Source organism: Triticum dicoccoides, chromosome 6A (genome assembly GCF_002162155.2).
Source record: "Triticum dicoccoides isolate Atlit2015 ecotype Zavitan chromosome 6A, WEW_v2.0, whole genome shotgun sequence".
Lineage (NCBI taxonomy): Eukaryota > Viridiplantae > Streptophyta > Magnoliopsida > Poales > Poaceae > Triticum > Triticum dicoccoides.
Genome location: NC_041390.1, coordinates 10,693,440 through 10,716,225, shown reverse-complemented (window position 1 = coordinate 10,716,225; position 22,786 = coordinate 10,693,440). Strand labels below are relative to the sequence as shown.

The window sequence follows — 22,786 nt, the reverse complement described above, 5'->3', positions numbered from 1 at the left end:
TAGCTACACCCCGAAGGACACCTCGAATCCTAGTTGACAAGTAGATCTAGCCCTTTGACTTTCGTCGGGCGGGCTTTGACCGGTGGACTCTTCCGCCTGGTTGCGATAGGTCAGCCCATAGCAACATCCCCGAACACGGTTTGGACCCAACCCAACACTAGATTCTCTCAGGTTCCACCGCACCCGCACCTTACCCCCTCCAAGTGACGGCGGCTCTGCCTTCCGTGGAGGGGGCCACACCATGGAGCCCCAAGACGGGCGTCTACGCATGCCAGAACACTTCCACACATGCATCGGGACCCATGCGATGTTTCGGTAGCATAGCTACACCCCGAAGGCCACCCCGAATCCCCCCTCTAACCAGATTCCCTCCATGTCGATCGTTTCCCCCCTCCGTGACACGGCGGCAGTGACGTCCGTGAGGGGGGCAATCGATATACCATCGGGGCATGTTTTTTGTTTAGATAAGGCACATTTATGTTGTGAAAAAATACTAAATAATAAATATATAAACTAAAAATAGAAAAATAAAGGTATGCCGACGGCAAGGCCATCGGCATAGCTGCGCACACGGAGCTACGATCCCACGGATCGATGACATGGCATTGCACGCGGATTGATGATGTGGCAGATAGCATGGGCTAGGACTATGCTGACGGCTATGCCGTCGGCATATCTCTGCCACACCACAGACCCTCACTCCCTCGGATCGATGACGTGTCGACGGCGCGGATCGGTGATGTTAGCAATTCTATGCCGACGGCCGCCGTTATCCCCCGTCGGCAGTAGTTTTGACGCCATCAAACGGTCGCCGCTAATCGGGTAGGTGGGCCCTTTCTATGCCGACGGCCTCTTCTATGCCGACGGTCCCCGTAGGCGTACCGCGAGCTGTCCCGACGGCCGTAATATGCCGACGGCCCCCGTCGACATAGGTACACATATGCCGACGACTATTCTACGCCTACGGCCTGCCCTTGGCCGTCGGCATATGTCCATTTATGCCGACGGGCGCCGTCGGCATAGATGAGGCCGTCGGCAACTAGATAATTTCTGGTAGTGTCTAAATCTCAGTTAGCAACAACCCCGTTTCATTCAGGGAAAAGAACAAGTAATCATCGGTCACCATTTCAGTACCACATCCGTCGGCATTCTGGCGAGACTTGGGAGCTCTGCGGTGAACTCTGCTCCGGCGGCAGTCGAAAATAGCTTATCTTGTTTTTCCCCGAAAAGAAATAGCTAGCTTGTCTTCTGGGGTAACATTTTTGTTTGCCAAGCGTGGTTCATGGAGTCTTGACTTTCTGTAGGCACTTGAGCAGAGGAGATAGCACCTAGGAAGCGCACTCTTGTCATCTTTTGTGATATACTATGATATTTTGTCAGGCTAAAGCTTCACTATTCGCTAATGACCTGCTTGAACAGCCTGGGGGAGTGATATGCTACAATATTCACTCTCTCTCTCTCTCTCTCTCTCTCTCTCTCTCTCTCTCTCTCTCTCTCTCTCTCTCTCTCTCTACAGATGGAACATGATTCGGTTGCCTACTACTAGTTGATTGTTATGAGAGTTTGGTTTTGTTCAGACATCTTTGGTGCCCAGTTAAATATGCACGTGCCTTTGGTCTTTGTTCAGATTTCAGAAAGGAACGAGAGAATGCTACTCTCACAGTCGGAGAGAAGAATACACGCAAGACGTATGATACACCCATTACAGCTTATCTCAGTCATTTGCCATCCCAAATGCTTTTGTGAGTGTTCTGAGTGCAGAAGTAGAATCAGACGCATCTATACATAGTTATAGATGAGACATAAGCAAGCACACTGATATCAATCATTGTGTTCCACAATGTGGCATGGTTGCTGTCAATTTGATGTACTCGGCTTTGATCTTCTTCAGCGTCACGACTACATCGCGCATCGCCATCCTTTGATCAGGCAAGTCGCTGGAGCAGTGCAATCCCAACTCGAAGACCGGCACAAGAAAACCATCATCCAAGCTGGAGCTAGAAATAGAAGAGCCGTGCAGTAGCTGCACTGGTGGAAAAACAGGCTTCCGTCCAGCCCCATAAGTCGCGAAGCTGTAGGAACCGCGACTAATGGGACCTTTAGTCGCGGTTCTGGAGGTGAACCGCGACCAAAGGCCTGGGCCCAGGGCGCTCGGTGGCCAGCTGGCGCACGTGAGGGTCTTTAGTCGCGGTTGGCCAGGACAACCGCGACTAAAGGCCTTCGGGCACCTTTAGTCACGGTTTGCCAGGCCAACCGCAACTAAAGCCCCTCCCCTATATATACTCATCCAGCAGCCAACACTTAGCCATTTGGAGCCATTCTCTTCACAAGTGGGTGTAGGTTTGCTTTTGGTTCCTCTTATGCACATAAGGTGTTTGATGAAATGCCCCAAGAGCATGAAACAAACATGACATGAAGTGTTGGAGCCACACTCCTCGATCGCGGTTAGCAACTTGATGAACCTTTGATGTGTCATTGATAAAATATGCATGTGTGCAGTTCATTGTTTAATTTATATTGTTTGTAGCTAGTTAGTTTAACAAATGCATGATGGTTAATTATATATTTTATATTATAATAATGCAGATGAATCGGCAATGGATGTACGGTAACCGACTCTCCGGCGAGTTCACTACGGGTTTGAAAGATTTCCTCGTAGTGGCTAATGCGAACAAGCAGGGGGGTTTTGTTATCTGTCCATGTGTTATCTGTAAGAATCAGAAGGGTTACTCTTCCTCAAGAGATGTTCACATGCATCTGCTTCGGCACGGTTTCATGCCAAGCTATAATTGTTGGACCAAGCATGGAGAAAGAGGGGTTATAAAGGAAGAAGATGAAGAAGGGGATGATTTCATCGATGAAAGCTATCTTGCTCATTTCGGTGATACTTTCATGGAGGATGCTGAAGGTGAAGGGGAAGGTGAAGAAGAGGCACGTGATGATCCCGTTGATGATCTTGGTCGGACCATTGCTGATGCACGGAGACGCTGCGAAACTGAAAAGGAGAGGGAGAATTTGGATCGCATGTTAGAGGATCACAGAAAGGCGCTGTACCCCGGATGCGATGATGGTCTGAAAAAGCTGGGCTGCACACTGGATTTGCTGAAATGGAAGGCAGAGGCAGGTGTAGCTGACTCGGCATTTGAAAACTTGCTGAAAATGTTGAAGAATATGTTTCCAAAGGATAACGAGTTGCCCGCCAGTACGTACGAAGCAAAGAAGGTTGTCTGCCCTCTAGGTTTAGAGGTTCTGAAGATACATGCATGCATCAACGACTGCATCCTCTACCGCGGTGAATACGAGAATTTAAATGAATGCCCGGTATGCACTGCATTGCGTTATAAGATCAGAGGCGATGACCCTGGTGACGATGTTGAGGGCCAGAAACCCAGGAAGAGGGTTCCCGCCAAGGTGATGTGGTATGCTCCTATAATACCACGGTTGAAACGTCTGTTCAGGAACAAAGAGCATGCCAAGTTGTTGCGATGGCACAAAGAGGACCGTAAGTCGGACGGGGAGTTGAGACACACCGCAGATGGAACGCAATGGAGAAAGATCGACAGAGAGTTCAAAGATTTTGCAGCTGACGCAAGGAACATAAGATTTGGTCTAAGTACAGATGGCATGAATCCTTTTGGCGAGTAGAGCTCCAGCCATAGCACCTGGCCCGTGACTCTATGCATCTACAACCTTCCTCCTTGGTTGTGCATGAAGCGGAAGTTCATTATGATGCCAGTGCTCATCCAAGGTCCGAAGCAACCCGGCAACGACATCGATGTGTACCTAAGGCCATTAGTTGATGAACTTTTACAGCTGTGGGGCAGACCTGGTGTCCGTGTGTGGGATGAGCACAAAAAAGAGGAATTTAACCTACGAGCGTTGCTTTTCGTAACCATCAACGATTGGCCTGCTCTTAGTAACCTTTCGGGACTGTCAAATAAGGGATACAATGCATACACGCACTGCTTACATGAGACTGAAAGTGTACATTTGCCAAATTGTAAGAAGAACGTGTACCTTGGGCATCGTCGATTTCTTCCGAAAATTCATCCAGTAAGAAAGAAAGGCAAGCATTACAACGGCAAGGCAGATCACCGGCCGAAGCCTGCGGAACGCACTGGTGCTGAGGTATTTGATATGGTCAAGGATTTGAAAGTCATCTTTGGAAAGGGTCCTGGCGGACAATCAGTTTCGAAGGGAGCTGACGGGCACGCAGCCATGTGGAAGAAGAAATCTATATTCTGGGAGCTAGAATATTGGAAAGTCCTAGAAGTCCGCTCTGCAATCGACGTGATGCACGTTACGAAGAATATTTGCGTGAACCTCCTAAGCTTCTTGGGCGTGTATGGGAAGACAAATGATACAAAGGAAGCACGGAAGGACCAGCAACGTTTGAAAGACCCTGATGACCGGCATCCGGAATGGTTTCAAGGTCATGCCAGCTACGCTCTGACCAAAGAAGAGAAGGTCATCTTTTTTGAATGCCTGAGCAGTATGAAGGTCCCGTCTGGATTCTCGTCCAATATAAAGGGAATAATAAACATGGCGGAGAAAAAGTTCCAAAACCTGAAGTCTCACGACTGCCACGTGATTATGACGCAATTGCTTCCGATTGCTTTGAGGGGGCTCCTGCCGGAAAATGTTCGAGTAGCCATTGTGAAGCTATGTGCATTCCTCAATGCAATCTCTCAGAAGGTAATCAATCCAGAAGATCTACCACGGTTACATATATATACATTGAGCCTCTGGTGATACAAACTAACTGATTTGAATAAATATGTGTGGACTAACGCGCGCGACTCTCTTTCTTATTTTAGCCCTCGGCCGGATCGTCGAAACAATCGAGTACGTCGTCAAAGCGTGGCGCAACCAAGACGATGAAACAAGGAGAAACATGCACCATCGAGGTTGTCGACAGTGCAACCGGCAGGCCGCTGGAGCCCCGCAAGAACGCCACCAAGTTTGTCAACCAATGCGGAGCCATTGTTAGAGACAACATCTCGATCACCGTCCAGGAGTGGAATAAGCCAAAGAAGGCACGAATTGCTGGTTTCACTTTTGTCGATAAGAGAACAAAAAAAGATTGCTTCAAGAAGCTTATGGAACATTTCGTTCTACCTCCGGAATACAACAAATTCGATGAGGAGGGTAACAAGATTGAGGAAAACAAGGAGAGGAGGAGGCTAGTCAAACAGTTCGCTCTTCATAAGATGGCCGACGCATTCCGGAAATTCAAGCAAAATCTAGCCCATGACTTTGTCAAGCAGAACAAGACTCCGGATTTCAAAGGACAATATGAGAAACTGAAACATGATTGGCCAGAATTTGTGAAGCAAAAGAAATCGGAGCAGTTCATTCAAATATCGAAAAAAATAAGGAAAATGCGGCTAAGAAGGAGTACAATCATGTTATGGGGCCAGGAGGGTATCGCATTTGGGTGCCTAGGTTGGAGAAGATGGAGAACGAGCTGAGGGCGCGAGGAATCCGTCCAGGTATGGAGGGATGGGACCCAAGGGCCAAAAGCTGGTGGTACGGGCATGGGGGAACGCTGAACCCGGAGACAGGGGAGTGTGTTTACCGGGGCAAATTAATTAAACCCACCCAAGCCCTTATTAACGCAATGAGGGATGCTCAACAGGGGAAGATCAAGTTCAACAGAGAGAACGACGCGCTGACAAAAGCCCTCGGGAATCCTGAACACGGAGGACGTGTACGAGGCATGGGGCACATTCCGTGGAAAATAGGGTTCCCCCAGAACGATGACCCATACGGTTACAGAAGCCGTAAGAGAAAGATGGATCGGGAAGCAGATGTTGTGGCGTGGTTGGCATCGGAAATGGATGTGATGAAGAAAACCATGAGTGTACTAGTAGCCGAAAGAGATGCAGCTCGGGTGCAGCATGAAGATCATCCAGCGGATCTCGGAAGCCAGCAGCGGAGAAGCAGCGTGGCTTCCACGGAGGCCCCACCGGCTGGTGCAGATGCACCGACGATCGAAATTACTGCACCGGAGCCTCTGGTGGTCCAAATTACTGCACCGGAGCCTCTGGTGGTCGAAATTACTTCACCGGAGCATCCTCGCTACCCCGTGGACGATATAAAGGAGATGAAAGAATGTCATCTGTATTATCCTATCGGGAACATGTCCATGAAGGTAGCCATCGGCAGTGCTTTACCATGTTTACCTGGAGCACTCCACCACAACAATCCCATTCAAGATGGCTATGCTCGTGTCACGGTGGAGGACATAGTCCAAGGGTTTGAGGACCTGGAGATTGACATTGCTACACCTGAAGGGGAGAAAAGACTTGGAGATGTCAAGCGCCATTTCATTCTATGGCAAAAGAAGTTTATCAAGTTTCCAGGCGAGGCGCCAAGGACAACAAGTCCACCCCCCTACGGTGGTGGTGGTGGCGGTGGCGGTGGTGGTGGTGGTGGTGGTGGTGGCGGTTCACCTACACCTCCGTCACGTCAGCCGACGCCGCCCCCCAGTCCACAACGTCCGGCGGGTGATCAGCCGCCGCCCCCCAGTCCTCGTCCGGCGGGTGATCAGACGCCGCCCCCCAATCCACCTCCGGCAAAGAAGCAGAAGCAGTCCTGGATTATTAACCCGGACCCTTATGTACCTAAGACCACAAAGGTACCGGAGCCATCACTGAAGCCTCTCCCCACAAGGCCTTGGGAACGTAGTGCCGAGGAAGTCGACGCGGCCGCGGCTGCTGATTTGGAGAAATGGAAGGCGGACTGCAAGAAGAAAAGAGAGCCCGAGCCCAAGCTAGTATTTTCTGATGAGCAAAAGAAGTGGGCTAAGTCATTTTTGAGCACACCGTCCCAAGCCGCGAAGAATCTGCCTAACGACTATGCACGTGAACTTTGCAGGCAGGCACTCATGTTCAAGGAGAACAAAGAGCGGGAGAAGGCCGAAAGTAAAAAAAGCGGGAAACAAGTTGCCCAGCTCGGGGAACAAAGTAAACAATCGATTGCCCCGCTTATAGTGGAAGCCTTCTATCCGGATGCCCCCGAGATCATACAAGCTGCGGCAGCACAGGGATTGACTGTAACGAGTGCCAGAGAACAAGCGGCCAACTTAGGTATTACTCTCCGTGAACTGTTAGGCCTTGATGAGGCGCCAGTGAAGGAGGTAGTAATTACATATGTCAAGAATGGGCCTCTCGTCGAGCCTGTGCAGGAAAAGGATCTACCTCCACAAATGAAAGGTCTGCTGAAATGGTACAAGGGTTACATAAAAAATAAAAACGCCAAAGAATATATTTATGCGGAAGTTAGACATGAGCATCACTTCAAACATTACTATGTACAAATTGAACTGAGTGAATTGTTCCAGCTTTTCAATCTGCGCGAGCTCGATAAATCTATCATCAGTTGCTACGTTCTGTAAGTGATTTATTAATTTCTACCCCATCTCGTTCATATTGCCTGCACTATATATATGTCCTAACTATATTGTTGTGTCCGCTATTATACATGCAGAATGAAGATTAAGGAATGCAGAGTAAGGAACATCCATGATGTTGGGTTCATTGACCCACACATCGTTAATGGACATGTGTTGGAGCGTCACCCCGCCGACGTGGAGGCAGACCTGTGGCAGTTTCTTACAAAGCAGGAACTCAAAAGTGATATTCTATTTCCTTACCATTTTGAGTGAGTGTTTCTGTCTTGAGCACATTCTCTTTTGTTTACTCCATGCATGGTATGTGGCCGGCTAATCGATGAGTTATGCATGACGTACTGTGCATGTATCGTGTCCGCAGGTTCCACTGGATTCTGCTAATAATTAAAGTTAACACCTCAGAATGTCTCGTCCACGACTCTGTGAATATGGATCCAAAGCTTTGGGGCGGCATGAGAAGAATGCTGCAGAAGTAATTATTTTCATTCATTTGCGCTCTATATCGATCGGCCTATTTCGTTCATTTCCTAATATCAAGTAACTAATTAATAACTCTCTTGTTCATTTAATTTTCTTTGCCTCGTAGGGTTTGGAGACGGTTCGTAGATACAAAGGTCGGTGAATTCAAAAAAGAGCTAGAATTCAAAATGTTAAAGGCTAAGAATGCTGGGGATATTCAGCCACCGGAGACCAATCTATGTGGATACTATGTCTGTGAGATGATCCGGAGATACACCTCTGAGCGGGTTCCGAGTGATACCAATGCTCAGAGGAATAACCTCCGGTGGATGCTTAGTCCAGAAGCTCGCTTCCGACCACTTCAAGAGGAACTAGCTGGATGGTTCAGCAGGAAAGTCCTCCATCCTAAAGGAGAACACTATTACGAGGACGTAGAACTTTATATGCATTAAATCATGTATGGAAACTTGTTCAAAATTGTATATGGTCATCCGATGATATTGAATATATATTGTATATTCCTCTTGAATTCTTTTTGGTTCTAATTTCAAATTTATTTGAAATTGTACATTCATATGCATGTATGTAGTACCGTAGAATATATGAAACTCCTTCAAAATTAAAATAAAGCACAAAAGAAATAAAACAATACAAATTAAACAGAAAACAGGTTTAGGGGGGGGGCTAAAACCCTAAACCTGTGGCGGCCTTTAGTCGCGGTTGGCCAGAAGAACCGCGACTAAAGGTCCTCCGCCCCGACGACCGCCTGGCGCCCACGTGGACGGGCCGTTAGTCGCGGTTCTTAAGCAGCCGCGACTAAAGGTGGGGGGCTTTAGTCGCGCTTATTTGGTCGCGGTTACGCAACCGCGACTAATGGCAGTTGCGAACCGCGACCAAAGGCCTTTTTTCCACCAGTGCTGGCCATCAACGACTTGGATGAGCTCAGAAGGAAATGCATGATGGACCCACTGCCTAAGGGTTAGTTGTGCACCGAACATAGCATCAGTGGGTCTCCTTCCAGTGAACACTTCAAGAAGCATAATTCCATAACTGAACACATCGCTCTTCCGTGATGCTTTCTCAAGAGACCCGTATTCTGCTCAATAGAACATTAACAAAAATTGAACCAAAATTACTTGACCATATTGTTTAGGTCGAGACTAATCTATAAATGGTTTGCAAAGTGGTTGGTCAAACAAGATAACAAGGGCTAGCTAGTTAGGTACCTGGAGCCATGTATCCCACTGTTCCCGGCATGCTCGCACATGTCATAGAGTTGTCCTCTAGAATCAACCTTGCAATGCCAAAGTCTGCCACATGCGCTGTCATATCCTCGTCAAATAACACATTGCTAGGCTTCAAGTCACAGTGCAAGATAAGTTCATAATGCTCATGGTGCAAATACTCCATTGCCATCGAGACGTCGAGCATGATGCCTAGTCTCTCAAGGAACCCTAGGCGCCATGAACTCTGAGATCGGTGCAGGAGTGTCTCCAAGTTTCCATTCGCATGTACTGGAGCACTAGCGCTCTGAAGTCCAGATTTGAACATGTATTGAGTATCTTTATCAGGTTGCGGTGTCGCGCCATGCGAAGCACTCGACATTCAGCATCAAAACTTCGAATGGCCTGCTCCAGCTGCATGTCAAGAAATTTTATTGCAACCACCAAACCAGTACTCAATTGGCCCTTGAATACTTTTCCAAAGCTTCCGCAACCTAAAATGTTATCTTCGCTGAAACTATTGGTGGCACGAACGAGCTCATGATAGGAGACTATTTGATGGCCTGTGACATCAGTTGGATCGGCAGCAACCATGTCCTCTCCCTTCTTAAGTTTCTTTCTGAACCATATGTATAGGGAAATGACAATGACGCCAACAGCTAGTGTGAGCGTTGGGAGTAGAATTGGTAAGAAGTGCTTGTTACTTGAGCGAGGTATGTCAAGACATGGCGAAAACTGTAGGTGTGGAGCGCCACATAGCCCAACATTCCCAATCAAAGATTGCAACGTGAGGTTTGAGAAAACACCACCCTCGGGTATTTGGCCTTCTAGACTATTGAATGAGAGGTTCAAGGTAGTCAAGTAGGTAAAATTGGCAAGGAACATGGGAATGGTACCAGAGAGGTTGTTAAATGAGAGGTCTAATGATGCTAAGCTTTTTAAATTTTCTAGTGGGCTTGGAATTAAGCCTTTGAAGAAGTTGTGTGATAGATTTAAGTCGATTAGCATGTTAAGTTGTCCGAGTGATTCCGGGATGCTTCCTATCAAGAAGTTGGAAGAAAGGTCCATTCGATATGTTTGTCTTAGATATGAAACATCGGCCGGCACTGCACCAGTGAAGGAATTATTTGAGAGATCTAGTATGAGAAGTTTATCTAGGTGGAAAAAGCACAAAGGTATCATTGAACTTAACTGGTTACTCGACAAGTCGATCTCTTCTAACAAACTAAGATTACCAAAGCTGCTTGGTATAGAGCCTGATAATTTGTTTGCACGGAAAGAAACTCGCTCTAGTCTCCTGAGCATGCCCATTTGTGTTGGTATAGGGCCTAACATGTTATTGTTGGAGAGATCAAGATATACAAGATTCTCCAACATCGCGGTAGATTCTGGGACTGGCTTGGTGAGTAGGTTGTCACTAAGATCAATCCGTACAAGGCTGCTTAGGTTTGAAATTTCTACTGGGAGTCCACCTATTAACTGGTTTTCAAATGCACTGAACTCATATAATCGTGAACTGAGGTTTCCCACAAGACTAGGCAGGACGCCTGTGAAAGAGTTAGCTCCTATTATAAGGACTTGGAGTCGTCTGCACTGGGAAAGAGCTGACAAGAAGTCTAGGTTCCCCTCTAAATGGTTACGTGCCAAAAGAAGCATGTTCAAAGCTCCATTTTTTCCAAGTGTTGTTGGTACTTGACCGGACAACCGATTATTATCCAATGTCAGAACAGACAATTTGGATAAGTTACCGAGGGAAGCCGGAATTTCACCTGTCAATTGATTGGATGAAATACCCAGAGTCGAGAGTTCCTGCATAAGAGACAATTCTTGTGGAATCTCCCCTGTTAGGTTGCCAGAGTCGAGTGCTAGCGTGGTAAGACCGGTGAGATTGCTAAGAGCAGTTGGGATCGAGCCCACAAGGTTATTAGAACCCAATCGAAGAATTTTCAGGTTTGGCAATTTGGCTACCCATGTCGGCACAACATCCACAAAAGAATTGCCAGCCAAAGAAATTCTTTCTAGGTACTGGCATGTTGCAAGCCCCGATGGAAACCGGCCAACAAAATTGTTGTTACCAAGGTCGATAACTTGCAGCATTGGGAGACTAAAACTTTGATTGGTCGAAAACGTTCCAGTTAGTCTGTAGTTTCCTGCGATTGCAAGGACCTGCAACTTTGACATGTTGAACATGGCTTGTGGTACCACGCCAGAGAGTTGATGCAATAGAGTGTGGTATAGGACCTGAAAGGCTGTTATTTCCCAAATAGACTTCTCTCAAAGAGGGCGTGTTGTTGAACAAATGCGGTGGTATTTATGGAATCTTGACCCGACCAAGTCAGTCAAGACGGACATATTGCAAGGACACGCCACCGACTCTGCAGCTGGACTTGTCCTTGGGCATGGCTGATCACGGGGGGCACAAATTTGGTTAGGTGTGAACCGTCCTTGCTAGGTCGTCGCATGCTCTCGTCAAGGTCTCGCACACTCGTCGTGGCAGTCATTCCAACACGCGGAACAACTGCAAAGTGTCAGTGGTTAGGGCAACTCTAACCGATTCTCTAAAAATAGTGGAGGATCCGACTGAGCAAAATCTTAGTGGAGTATTTTTATTTCACTAAGATTTGACCGGACCTATTCGATCCCTTATACATAATGGAGTACAATTCAAATTTGCATAATAACTCAACCTACTTTCAATTTAAACAGCCGAAATTGGTCACATTGTCTCGACAACCGAATTTAAACAACCGAAATTTAAATCATTGTCTTGACAGCCAAAATTTAAACTAATCTTAAACTTAAAACTACAACTAAACATAAACTAAAACTAAACTAATCTTCATCCTCATCCTTGCCATAGTAGAGATCGAGCCAATCTTGCCTCGACATGCCACCATCCATGGGGTCCGGGCCAGTGACGTCGTCGTCGGAGTCAGGGAAGATGCGCCGCCACTCCTCGGCGTCGAACTCCTTAGCATCGCCGTCGCCGCCGCCTTGCTACTCGTCGTCGGAAAGATGATGACCTCGCTGTTGACCGCCCGTTCCGTGAAGATGGCCCGCTCCGCGGCTCGGGGTGCTTGCGGCGGAGCTTGGCCATGTACGCCTCGTCGGCGGCCTCCGCTGCGAGACGCTCCCTCGCCTCTCGGTCCTCCCGAGCCATTGCCGCATCCACCACCCCCCGTGGCAGTGGGACGAGGTGGGCGGGAGCCGTCCCCCACGGGAAGTTGAGGTGCGCCGTCACGCTGTGGAACCGGACCTGCCACAGGTAGTATTTCTACTCCTCTAATCGGTTATTGGGGATCGTTTGAAAATTCAACCTACAATTATAATAATTATAATGTCTCTTTAGCATGCCAATAATAAAAGAGAAGAGGATAAAAACATTTCTAGTTTATTTACAACAATATTATTTCAAAGTGCATTTCAGAGAGAAAAAGGAAAGCATGTAGGAAAACACAACAAATGTTTCCCCCACGGAAGAGATGCTACAATGAAACAATATTTGTGATATGGAAGCATTTTTTAGAAAAAACAAAGTCATGGTAGTTAGACTTTTGTGTTCGGCAAACTACCGTTTGATGCCCTTGGCAATTTTAAATTTTCATTTTGTTAACAAGCTGATGTCAATTGATAGCGAAGCATGCTTGCTTACAAAACGTTTAGTTTCTGCATGGCTTTGCCGCTGAAGGATCAACCTAAACCACCACCAAACGAGACACAAGCTCACGTTGATCCAAGCCGTTAAATTTTCAGGACATCAGTGAAAGAAAAAACCTAAAGCACACAGCTCCATCGATTGCCAAAGCTAGTATTACAATTTTTGAGGGATCACCCGCAAAAAAAGAAAAAATTGAGGGAAAAACAAAAATTACCAATTTGCTCAAAAAACAAAAACAAAAGAAAGCCGGGTACCATGTCTTGACATCTGGCCCAAGCCCAGGTGAGATTGCTGCAGCTGCATATATCCCACCTGGCTACTCCCGAAGACTCCGGAGCAATTAATTAACGAGTGCTACTTCGGGAGCCTTCCAATAATCATTTAGAAGTGGGTTGAGGGCGCGTTTTCTCTTCATGAAAAAATGTTCTTCAAAATCTATCAACATGAGATCTAGTTTTGAAGATCTCGACGCGAGGAATCCAACGGTGAAAACGGTTTAAGATTTGGACGCAGGGTTTAAAAGATAAAACATTTTGAATAAATGGATCTACGAGAAAATGGGAAAACTCTCAGGTTGCGACCTGGGGAGATGAAACTGATCTTTGAAATGAGTACTTCTCAATTAGTGATTTCACGAAGACTCGCCTAAAGCGAGGCGCTTGTGGAGCCGTCCCAACATCACGAGGGGTTGTGTGCCGTTTGTAAATAACAAAGGAAAGGGCACTTAATAAGGTGTCAAATAGGACTTGACAGCGGCTATACCTCGTTTTTTTAGTCAAGTTATATACCTCACTTCTAGGCATTTCCTCTCGATACAGGCATCGGCGCAAACGGGCGCACACCCCACCTCCTTTCATAAACAAAGGCACTAACCACTGCGAGTTCCTCAATACGTGTGACAGCTTTCTTCGGTTCTCTTCTTATTCTGTCTTCAGTTTGCGGAACCTCGGTTTTGGGAAGCTACCAGCCGGGTTTTTTCGTTTTTGTTTTTTCAGGACAGCTTTTTGTGATGATTTTTTATTCCATTTTTCTTTCTCTTTAATTTCTTATTTTTTTTTCGAATGCATGAGCATTTTTTGCAAAAATGAATTATCTTATAAAAGTTATGTGAATTGTATTACCAATTTTGATGAACTTTTTTCAAATTTCATAAAGATTTTATCAAAATTTTGAACTTTTTCTAATTCATGAACCCTTTTTGAAAGTCTGTGCACTTTTTTTCAAATTAATGAATTTTTTCTAATCAAATAAACATTTTTTAATAAGTGAATATTTTTCAAGATAGATGAATTTATTTTCCAAATCGATCAACTATTTTTCGAATAAGGTGATTTTTTTCAGATTTGAGAATTTTATTCAAAATTTGGAACCCTTTGAATTCCTAAAACCCTTTCTGAAAATCCATGAACTTTTTTCAAAATGATGAACTTTTTTCAAATCGAATGCACATTTTTTAATTTGAGAACATGTTTTCAAAATTGATGATTTTTTTCCGAACCGATGAACTATTTTTCAAATAAACTCAATTTTTATCAAATTCGATGAACTTTTTTTTCCTATTTTTATGAACTTTTTTCGGAATCGATGAACTTTTTTCAAATGCAATGAACATTTTTCATTTTTTATGGACTATTTCCAAATTTGATGAACTTTTTTTCAAATTGGATGGTTTCTTTCAAATCCGACCACCGAGATTTTTTCCCAAAAAGTTCGTGAACATTTGTCAAGATCGATAAAGTTTTTTTTAAAATTCATGAACTTTTTCCCAAATTAGTGTGCTTTTTTCAATTTCATGATTTTTATTTTAAAATTTGAACCTTTTCGCATTCGTGAACCCTTTTTGAAAATCTGTGAACTTTTTTCAAATTGATGAGTTTTTTTCAAATAGAATGAACATTGTTTAAAATCAGTGAACATTTTTTCAAAATTGATGAGTTTTTCCAAACCGATGAACTATTTTTCAATTAAGGTGAAATTTTTTCAAATTCGATGAACCTATTTTTCAGTTTGATGAAGTTTTTTCCAAATCGATGAACTTTTTTAAATTTTGATGGACTGTTTCCAAATTTGATGAACTTTTTCCAAATTCAATGGGTTTTTTTTCAAATCCGACCACCGAGATTTTTTCTCAAAAAAGTTTGTAAACATTTGTCAAATCAATGAACTTTTTCCCAAATTAGTGTGATTTTTTCAATTTCATGACTTTTTTCATTTTTGAACTTTTTTTAACACATGAGAGTTTGAGTAGTCATGCTTTTTATTTTAATATGCGAACTTTTTTAGAGAGCTGTAAACATTTTTTGTTATTAAAACACATTTTCCAAAAATGTTTTAAAATAGTTCGAGTATCAAAGCGCCACTGTAAATGGACCAAGTGTGCAATAAAATGTGCTGTTACGGTGCTCTTAAAAGTTTCGCCCTGTAATTAGCTGCTAGTATTTAGTTGGTGCGGTGGTTAGCCATAATCGTACTTTTTTAATCGCGGAGCGCTACTTTTTGTGTTATTTTTTGGCGCTGCCAGCAAGCGAGCGAACGACGTTCTGCTGGGCCAGCCCAAGTAGGACCACCTTCGATCGCCACTAATCAAAACCGGCGCTTCTAGCGAGGCTCAGCAAGACGAGAGCAACTAATTAACGAGCGCTTCTTTGAGAGCCTCGCAATGATCAGCGTCACTTGGCATGCTCTCAGTCATTCACCACGTGTCGCGTTCCAGACACTTTCTTTGGATTTTGTTTTTTTTCCGCATGTTTTGGGCCTTTTAAATGTTTTTTTTGACATTTTGGTTTTTCACCGGTCTTCCTTAGTTTTCCGATAAAAAATAATTTAAAAAAATTGCGTAAAAAGGCGTTTTTCCCTTTAGCGAGAGTCACGACATTGTCTCTCAGAAACGAAAAAAAACGCATTTTCTGTTTTTTTCGCAAGAGTCACGGTTTTGCTTTCGCGAGAGACACAGTTTTACTTTCATGAGAGTCATGGCCGTGCCTCTCAAAATTGAAAAAAATGCATTTTTTGTTTGTTTTTCTTTCGCGAGAATCACAATTTTGCTTCCGCGAGAGACACGGTTGTGCTTTAGCGAGAGTCACGGCCATGCCTCTCGAAAAAGAAAAAATATGTTTTCTGTTTTTTTTCTTTCACGAGAGTCATGGTTTTACTTCCGCGAGAGTCATGGTCGTGCCTCTCAAAAACGAAAAATAAATATGTTTTTTGTTTTATTTTTCTTGTGCGAGAGTCACGGTTTTGCTTCCGGGAGATGCACGATTGTGCTTTCACGAAAGTCACGGTCGTGCCTCATCGAAAAGGAAAAAACAGTTTTTCTCTTCTTTTCTTTTCCTTCTGCGGGAGTCACGGTTTTGCTTCTGCGAGAGGCACGGTTGTGATTTCGTGAGAGGCACGAACGTGCCTCTTTCGGAAAGAGAAAAAACTCGTGGTCCTGGTTCAGTTTTTTCGTACGGTTGTTTTCTGGAAAAAAATTTGTCAAAATCTACCAACATGAGATTTAGTTTTAAAGATCTCAACGCGAGGAATACAACGATGAAAGCGGTTCGAGATTTGGACGCACGGTTCAAAAGAGAAAACGTTTTGAATAAATGAATCTACGAAAAAGGAAAAACTCACAGGTTGCGACAAATGGCGCACATGCAGCGCGTCACTTGTCACAACCTGGGAGGTTAGGGTGATCTTTGCAACGAGTACTCTCATTAACTTTTTTTTTGAGAAATACGAGTACTCTCAATAACTAGTGATTTCGCACCAAACTCACGGGAAACGAGGCGCTAGCTGGGCCAGCCCAACATGACGAGGAGGTGTGCGCCATTTGTGATGAGGTAAAAGGGCGCTTAAGGGCCGAATTCTACTTGACATCTGCTATACCTCGCTTCTAACGAGTCCCAGGGAAGACTTGCCTGAAGCGAGGCGCCAGCCAGCCCAGGCGCAGGGAGCCCACAACCTAGTTTCTTTTTTCATTTTTTTCACTTTTTTCATTTTCATTTATACTCTAAAATATTCTAAATATATAAGAAATATTTATATAATTTTTTTCCAAATGTTACCAAGCATTTAAAATATGTTAAATGTGTGCAGAGAAAATGATTCTCATGTATACAAAAAAAACAATGTATGTGAAAAAGGTTGATCATGTATTTGAAAAACATTAACCCAATAATTTCACAAAAATTAACAATTATTTGAAAAAATGTTAAATTTGTATATAAAAAAATGACCATGTATTAAAAAATGTTAATCAAGCATTTGAAAAAAAAAATGTCAAATGTGTATAGAAAAAAAGTTTGACCATCTATTAAAAAATGTTGATCTAGATTTGAAAAATGTTACTCGAGCATTTGAAAAAATGTTAAATGTATATATAGAAAATGTTAACCATATACTAAAAAATGTAGATATAGTATTTAAAAATATTAAATGTGTATAGAAAAAATGTTGACCATGTATTAAAAATGTTAATCTTGTATTTGAAAAATGTTAAACATGTATTAGAAATTGTATTAGATATATGCCAAAACTGTGTATAGAAAAACAGTGAAAACCCAAGAGAAAACAAAAGGAAACCGATGAAAAATGAGAAAGAGACAAACAAAACCAAAGCAAAATGAAGAAAAAAGAATGAAAATAAAAAAAAAGGCAGTTAAAACCGAGAAAAAAAGGAAAGAAAAACAAGAAAAGAAAAATCCAGTAAATCGAAATAAAGAAGCAAAGGAATATCGATGAAAAAACAAGAAAAACAAAAGCAAAAAAAAACAGTGGAGACCCGGCTGTTTTCCTTCAAGTTGGACGCGCCATTCTAATTTAACACAAACCAGACTGTGACTTAGTGGCTAGTAACGTTGCGAAGCACCCAGAAGGTCTTGGGTTGAATCCTTGTGCTCCCGCAAAAAAAAAAAATCCTTGGGTGCTTGGGTAAGAGTCCTACCGTCTTCCTACAAACGAGATATAGCCTTTTCATCCGCTCCATCTCCCCGAGCGAGTCGATCCCCAAATCCGAGAGAATGTCGATGAGGAAATTGTTCCCCTTCTATGTGAAAATGTCGCGGTATGGCCGGCCGGCCAGGGCACTGGCGTGCCCAAGGACGTCGGCCGTCGACACTGAAGATGGGGGAGAATAATGGTGCGCACATCGGAGGCTGTGGCGCCATCATAAAATCCCTCGATGGTGGAGTCTCGATGCGGGAGCAGGAGGAGGACGTCACCGACCACTGTAGTAAAGTTTATAGACATGTGTCTCAGCAGGTTCATCACCAAGTAGAGCAAGAGTAGAATGTATAGGATACAGTAGGGCAGAGAGTATAGATACCGTAGGGTTAGGGTATAGTGGTAGGGGTACAGGGGCACGGAAATAGGGGAGGGGGGAGGGTGTGGGGGGTATGCATGCCCGGGCGGATAGCCGGTCGGCGGGGGCAATAGGGGGGGAGCTATGCTTGTCAAGAAAATTGCCTTAAAGTGTGGTTCAAAAATTCCCTAAGAAGGAGAATTATATAAAAGAAATAAAAAATTCCTTGCTCTCTTAGGGAAAATCTTTTTTGGGTCTTTTTTCTCTGTCGATTTGTATACAACTCTCATTTGACTCGTTCTCCTTGGATGGACGAGAAATTAGAACTAAAACCTCTCCCAATTAGAAGAGCCTGGGTTCGCTGAGAGCCATTGACCCATGTTTTGTGCCATGTTAAAATCACACTATGCAAATTGATTTATGCCCCTGTTCCATAGCTTAAAAGATTTGAACGAAAAGCAAAAAAATAGAAGAATTGAACTTCTTATTGAATTATAACATGGATTATGCACCGGCTAGGAGAACCATGACGACAACTCGCCAGATGTCCAGCTATGTTTGTTTGCAGCAAAAAAAAAATCACAGCTATGCTACATCTTTTAAATAAAAAAATGGTGTGCGAGATTTTCAGGCTGTAGAATAATAAAAAGAAGTACTTTACACAAAAAAACATGCAGGTAGCAGTTCATGCCTGCAAGTCATATAGTCTGCAGGTTTTTTTTTTTTTTGAGCTGTCTGCAGCTTATTAGTTCCAGATAGAATCGATACTTGCAGTGCTTTATAACATTCCGAAGCTATTATTCCGGTGAAAAAAAAATGTGCTGCAACCTTCGAGTTATGAAATATTTTGAAGTTGCATAGTTGCACCGTGTGGGTATTGGTAGATGTTGCATCTTAATTTGTAATTCTAAACAGTTTTCTCCATAGGAAATGTTCGTGGAGTAAGCATTATGTTCAAATGAAAGCATTATGCCTCTTTGGTTCATTGCTCAAATCAGAACCATGTATGTCTTCTGGATGAGGAAAATTAATTTGTCGCTCGAATTCCTTATCATACACATTTTCCATTTTCCTCTTTCAAATGAAAGGCCGATAGGAGGACGAATGACTGGGTGGGTGATGAGGCCACACCCAGTGCCTATTAAGGAGGGCATAGATAAGATAGTGCAATGTTCAGTTGAGGAAATTGAGAAGAAGTCAAGCCTGCTTAAGGGTGGTGAGAATATCAAAAGGTGAGAGACGCTACATAGCGAAGGAAGGGATTGACTGTAAACCATTCGCGCAGATTGATAAAGGATGTATCTCAGGGCGCAGCGCAAGACTGCTGGAGCAAGTCGAGTCGCTGGTGATAAGAAGTACTCTAGATGTTTTTTAAGGATGTCACATCTATCTCCCACAAGTGACGTAGCAACAAGGAACAAAAAAAAAGTTGGGACAAAAAAACAACAGATCACAAACATAGTGGACATCAGGTTAACTATGTCACATCTAGATGTGTCCTAGACAGATCCAACTTTTATTACATGAGATCCACCCAACCAAACTAATGTCAAGGCGACACACTTGTTTCTGATGGAAATGCAGCATTGCAAAAATGTAAAAAAATAAAAAAAAAAATGTTTTGGGCGCTACATCATCTTTAGCTTCAACAAGAAAGCGTGGCGTGAATGACAATCCAGGGTCACACGAGAACCCTTTCAACTATGCCTAAAACCCTGGAAAGCATGGAAACTACGAAAGAGTGGAGATGGCACATCAACCAACCATCTGAACAGTTCAACGCTACACTTCTACAGGAGCAAGTTTTGCCACCTTCAAATGTTCTAGCCTGTAATGAATTAAGCAGTGGAGGTGGCAGCAGCTGGCATCTCTGCTGCGGGGATATCCTGCACCGTCTTCTGTGACGTCTTTATGTACTTCCACCCACGCTTGTTCACTCCGCTGAGTTTTATTGGAGCGTCAGCAACTTGCACACCTGCAAGAGAAACATAGATCAGCTAAAGTGAGGAATCCCTCACCCGGTGAAAATAATCCTGACATCGATTACTTATTTCAGCTATGTCATGTTCTATGTGTGTGGCAAGTTTCTACATGGTTTGGGAACATGTTAAGTTATATGTGTGTGGCAGGTTTCTACATGTGCAAACAGCAACATGAAAACATGATTAAAGGGCAGTTAATAACACCTATCTATCTGGTCTTGACATATATGAAAAGGAAAAGAGAATAGCTTGGGGTAACCGGGGCAGCAATCAACTGAACATTTTGGCACAGCACTGAACATGAGCCAGAGCAAACTTTTTTTTTTTTTTGCTTTTGGAGGCAATATCATCTGCCTGTCTAATTCAAAGAAGAAGTCGGTGTAGAATCTTCCATGTTAATGAAAGAGAGGCAGATACAACATGAAGTTTCATATTAATCAGAATTTATATAACATCTAACCTAGTGGAGGAATCATATTATCTCTATAACATTAACACGATAGTGGTCAGTTACTTGTCAGGAATGATTTGTTAGCGATGTTGAAAATCATACCGACTGTATTTCATGCATCCATTTAAACCTGGTTAAACTGTCAAGCGTACGTTTTTGTGTTGTCGGGTATCTTCATAAAGTTGCTACTTGGTAAGACATTAGCCCCAGGAAATGTACCATACACTACAGTCTACACTCTACAGTATGCACAGCTAGGAATTGTCAGTCACATTGCATATCCACATCAAGTATTTGAGCGAGGAAATCTATTGTTACCTTGCCTAAAGCGCTAAACTCACTGCACTGTATACATATCAAACTGACTAGTCAAGACAGCTACAAACCACCACGACAATGTTATCCGGAATCGGAATGATCAAGCATAACCAAATTAAATCGACGAAGACAATCTGCAAACCACCAGAATCAGAATGATCAATAGTTTAATGTCACACAACTGCACATATTGATGCGCAGCATAAGTAGTCTTCCATCCAGGGGCCGAACTACCATTCCACCTGCGACCTTGTCGAATCTCTCACACCCGACCAAACTACCAATTAACGGGCATCATTCATTCAAGAGCATCACAGCGGCATCGATCTTCAAATCGCGCATCGCCTTACTAATCGCTCAGGGGGATATTAAACTATTGACACCGGCGACATCAGATACCAGTGCACACAACTGCAGAGATTGATGCCCCGGGGTCAAACTACCATTTCACCGGGGACCTTGTCGAATCTCTCACACTCGACCAAACTACCAATTAGCGGGCATCATTCAGTCAACAACAGCACAGCGACATCGATCTTCAAGCTGCGCATCGCCTTACTAATCAATCAGGGGCAAGATTAAGCAGGGGAGAGAGCAGAGACTCACCGGCCTTGTGCCGAATCCCCCACGCCTTCCCGTGGCGGCCATCCTACATGGATCACAACAAAGTTAGGGAGATGGATACAAACATACAAGAGATTAATTTCGAGCGAGAAGGATGATGACCTTGTAGAGGTTGATCTTGGTGATCTGGTAGGAGACGTCGCGCCAGGTGGTCTTGGCGACCTTGTAGCCGACGCCCCAGTCCGGCAGGAACTGCACCACGTCGAACAGGTTCTTCTTCTTGCTCCTCTTCGCCTTGGCCGCCGCCTCTCCCTCGGCCGCGGCCGGCGCCGCGGCGCTGGTGCTCAGGGCCCTGGGGACCGTCGGCGGCGCGAGCCCGAGGGACCGCCGCAGAAGCGCGCCCGCCGCCCTCTGCGCCATGGCTTCCGGTGGCCGGAGTGGCCTCGGGAAGTCGCGGGTGGACCGTGGACGGGAGGGGGGCGGCGGCGGCGGCGGCGGCCGGCGGGGCTGGCTAGGGTTTCGCGCGGAGCTTGCCGGAGGGGAGAATGCCGTCGGGTGGGCTGGCTGGCTTCGGTTGATCTGGGCCGCTCGGTGCACTCTGGTTTGCAGTTCTAAAAGAAATAGAACAGTCCCAATTTTGAAACAATTTTGACTTTGAATAATTTTTACTAAATCCTTGCATAAATAATGCTCCCTCCGATCAAAAGTAAGTGCTGTGGTCTTACTTTGAATTTGAGTTTATTAAATTTTTGAATAAACCTTTGAGTTCAAATTCGGTTTGAGTTTATTTAGAGTAAAAATAAATTTAGAAATTATTCTAATATGTCTTATATTACTTTACAGAGCGAGTAAATTTTAAGAGTAACTGTCATTTCAGTTTTTCTAATGAGCATTATTTTCTTTCGGAATGGCACAAATACAATTGAGTTCACATTCAATTTGAGTTTATTTAAGAATAATAGCTATTTGAGTTCAAATACAATTTGAATTTGTTTTAATACATCTTATATTAACTTACAAAGGGATTAAATTTTAAGAGTGGCAGTCATTTCAGTTTTCCTAATGATTTTTTCGCAATGACACAAATACAATTGAGATAAAAGAAAACAACAATTGACTGCACAAAATACCATCGAGAATAGTAATCAATAAATTAAGGGTGGGGCTACATGTCGGCCGGCGGAGCCAGTCTAAGAGCCGTCCGATCTGACGCAATTCTTGGCCAAGCGTCGTCGTCACTTTTGCAACCGAAGTCGTGTTGGGAGAATCCTTTTGCAGCACAAGTCTCATTCCAGAAACATTTGAAACAAATGTTATTTTGCATATATTTTTTTGCAACAAAGCTCTTGTTGCAAAGCTTTTTGCAGCAGATGTCTTGTTGTAGAAAGTCATCGTGTTGCATTGCTTGCAGTCATGGCCTTGAGCAGGAGCTC

The 22,786-nt window shown here is 43.9% G+C and overlaps 1 protein-coding gene and 1 pseudogene across 1 annotated transcript; both read right to left on the bottom strand.

Annotated features, from left to right (window-relative positions):
* Window positions 1–1,825: 1,825 nt before the first annotated feature.
* Window positions 1,826–12,256, bottom strand: LOC119315468 (annotated as a pseudogene).
* Window positions 12,257–19,486: 7,230 nt separating this feature from the next.
* LOC119319305 lies at window positions 19,487–21,927 on the bottom strand. The gene is made up of 3 exons (XM_037593791.1): window positions 21,516–21,927; window positions 21,396–21,438; window positions 19,487–20,013 (listed from the first exon to the last, which is right to left on the bottom strand). The coding sequence occupies exons 1-3, from the start codon at window positions 21,771–21,773 to the stop codon at window positions 19,877–19,879; spliced, it is 438 nt and encodes a 145-aa protein (XP_037449688.1). The 5' UTR covers window positions 21,774–21,927; the 3' UTR covers window positions 19,487–19,876.
* Between the last annotated feature and the right edge of the window lie 859 nt (window positions 21,928–22,786).

Coding starts and splice junctions, on each gene's coding strand:
- LOC119319305 (XM_037593791.1), bottom strand. CDS start 21,773: ATGGCGCAGAGGGCGGCGGGCGCGCTTCTGCGGCGGTCCCTCGGGCTC. Junction 21,439..21,515: donor CCAAGATCAACCTCTACAAG/GTCATCATCCTT, acceptor TGATCCATGTAG/GATGGCCGCCACGGGAAGGC. Junction 20,014..21,395: donor GGGGATTCGGCACAAGGCCG/GTGAGTCTCTGC, acceptor TTTCTCTTGCAG/GTGTGCAAGTTGCTGACGCT.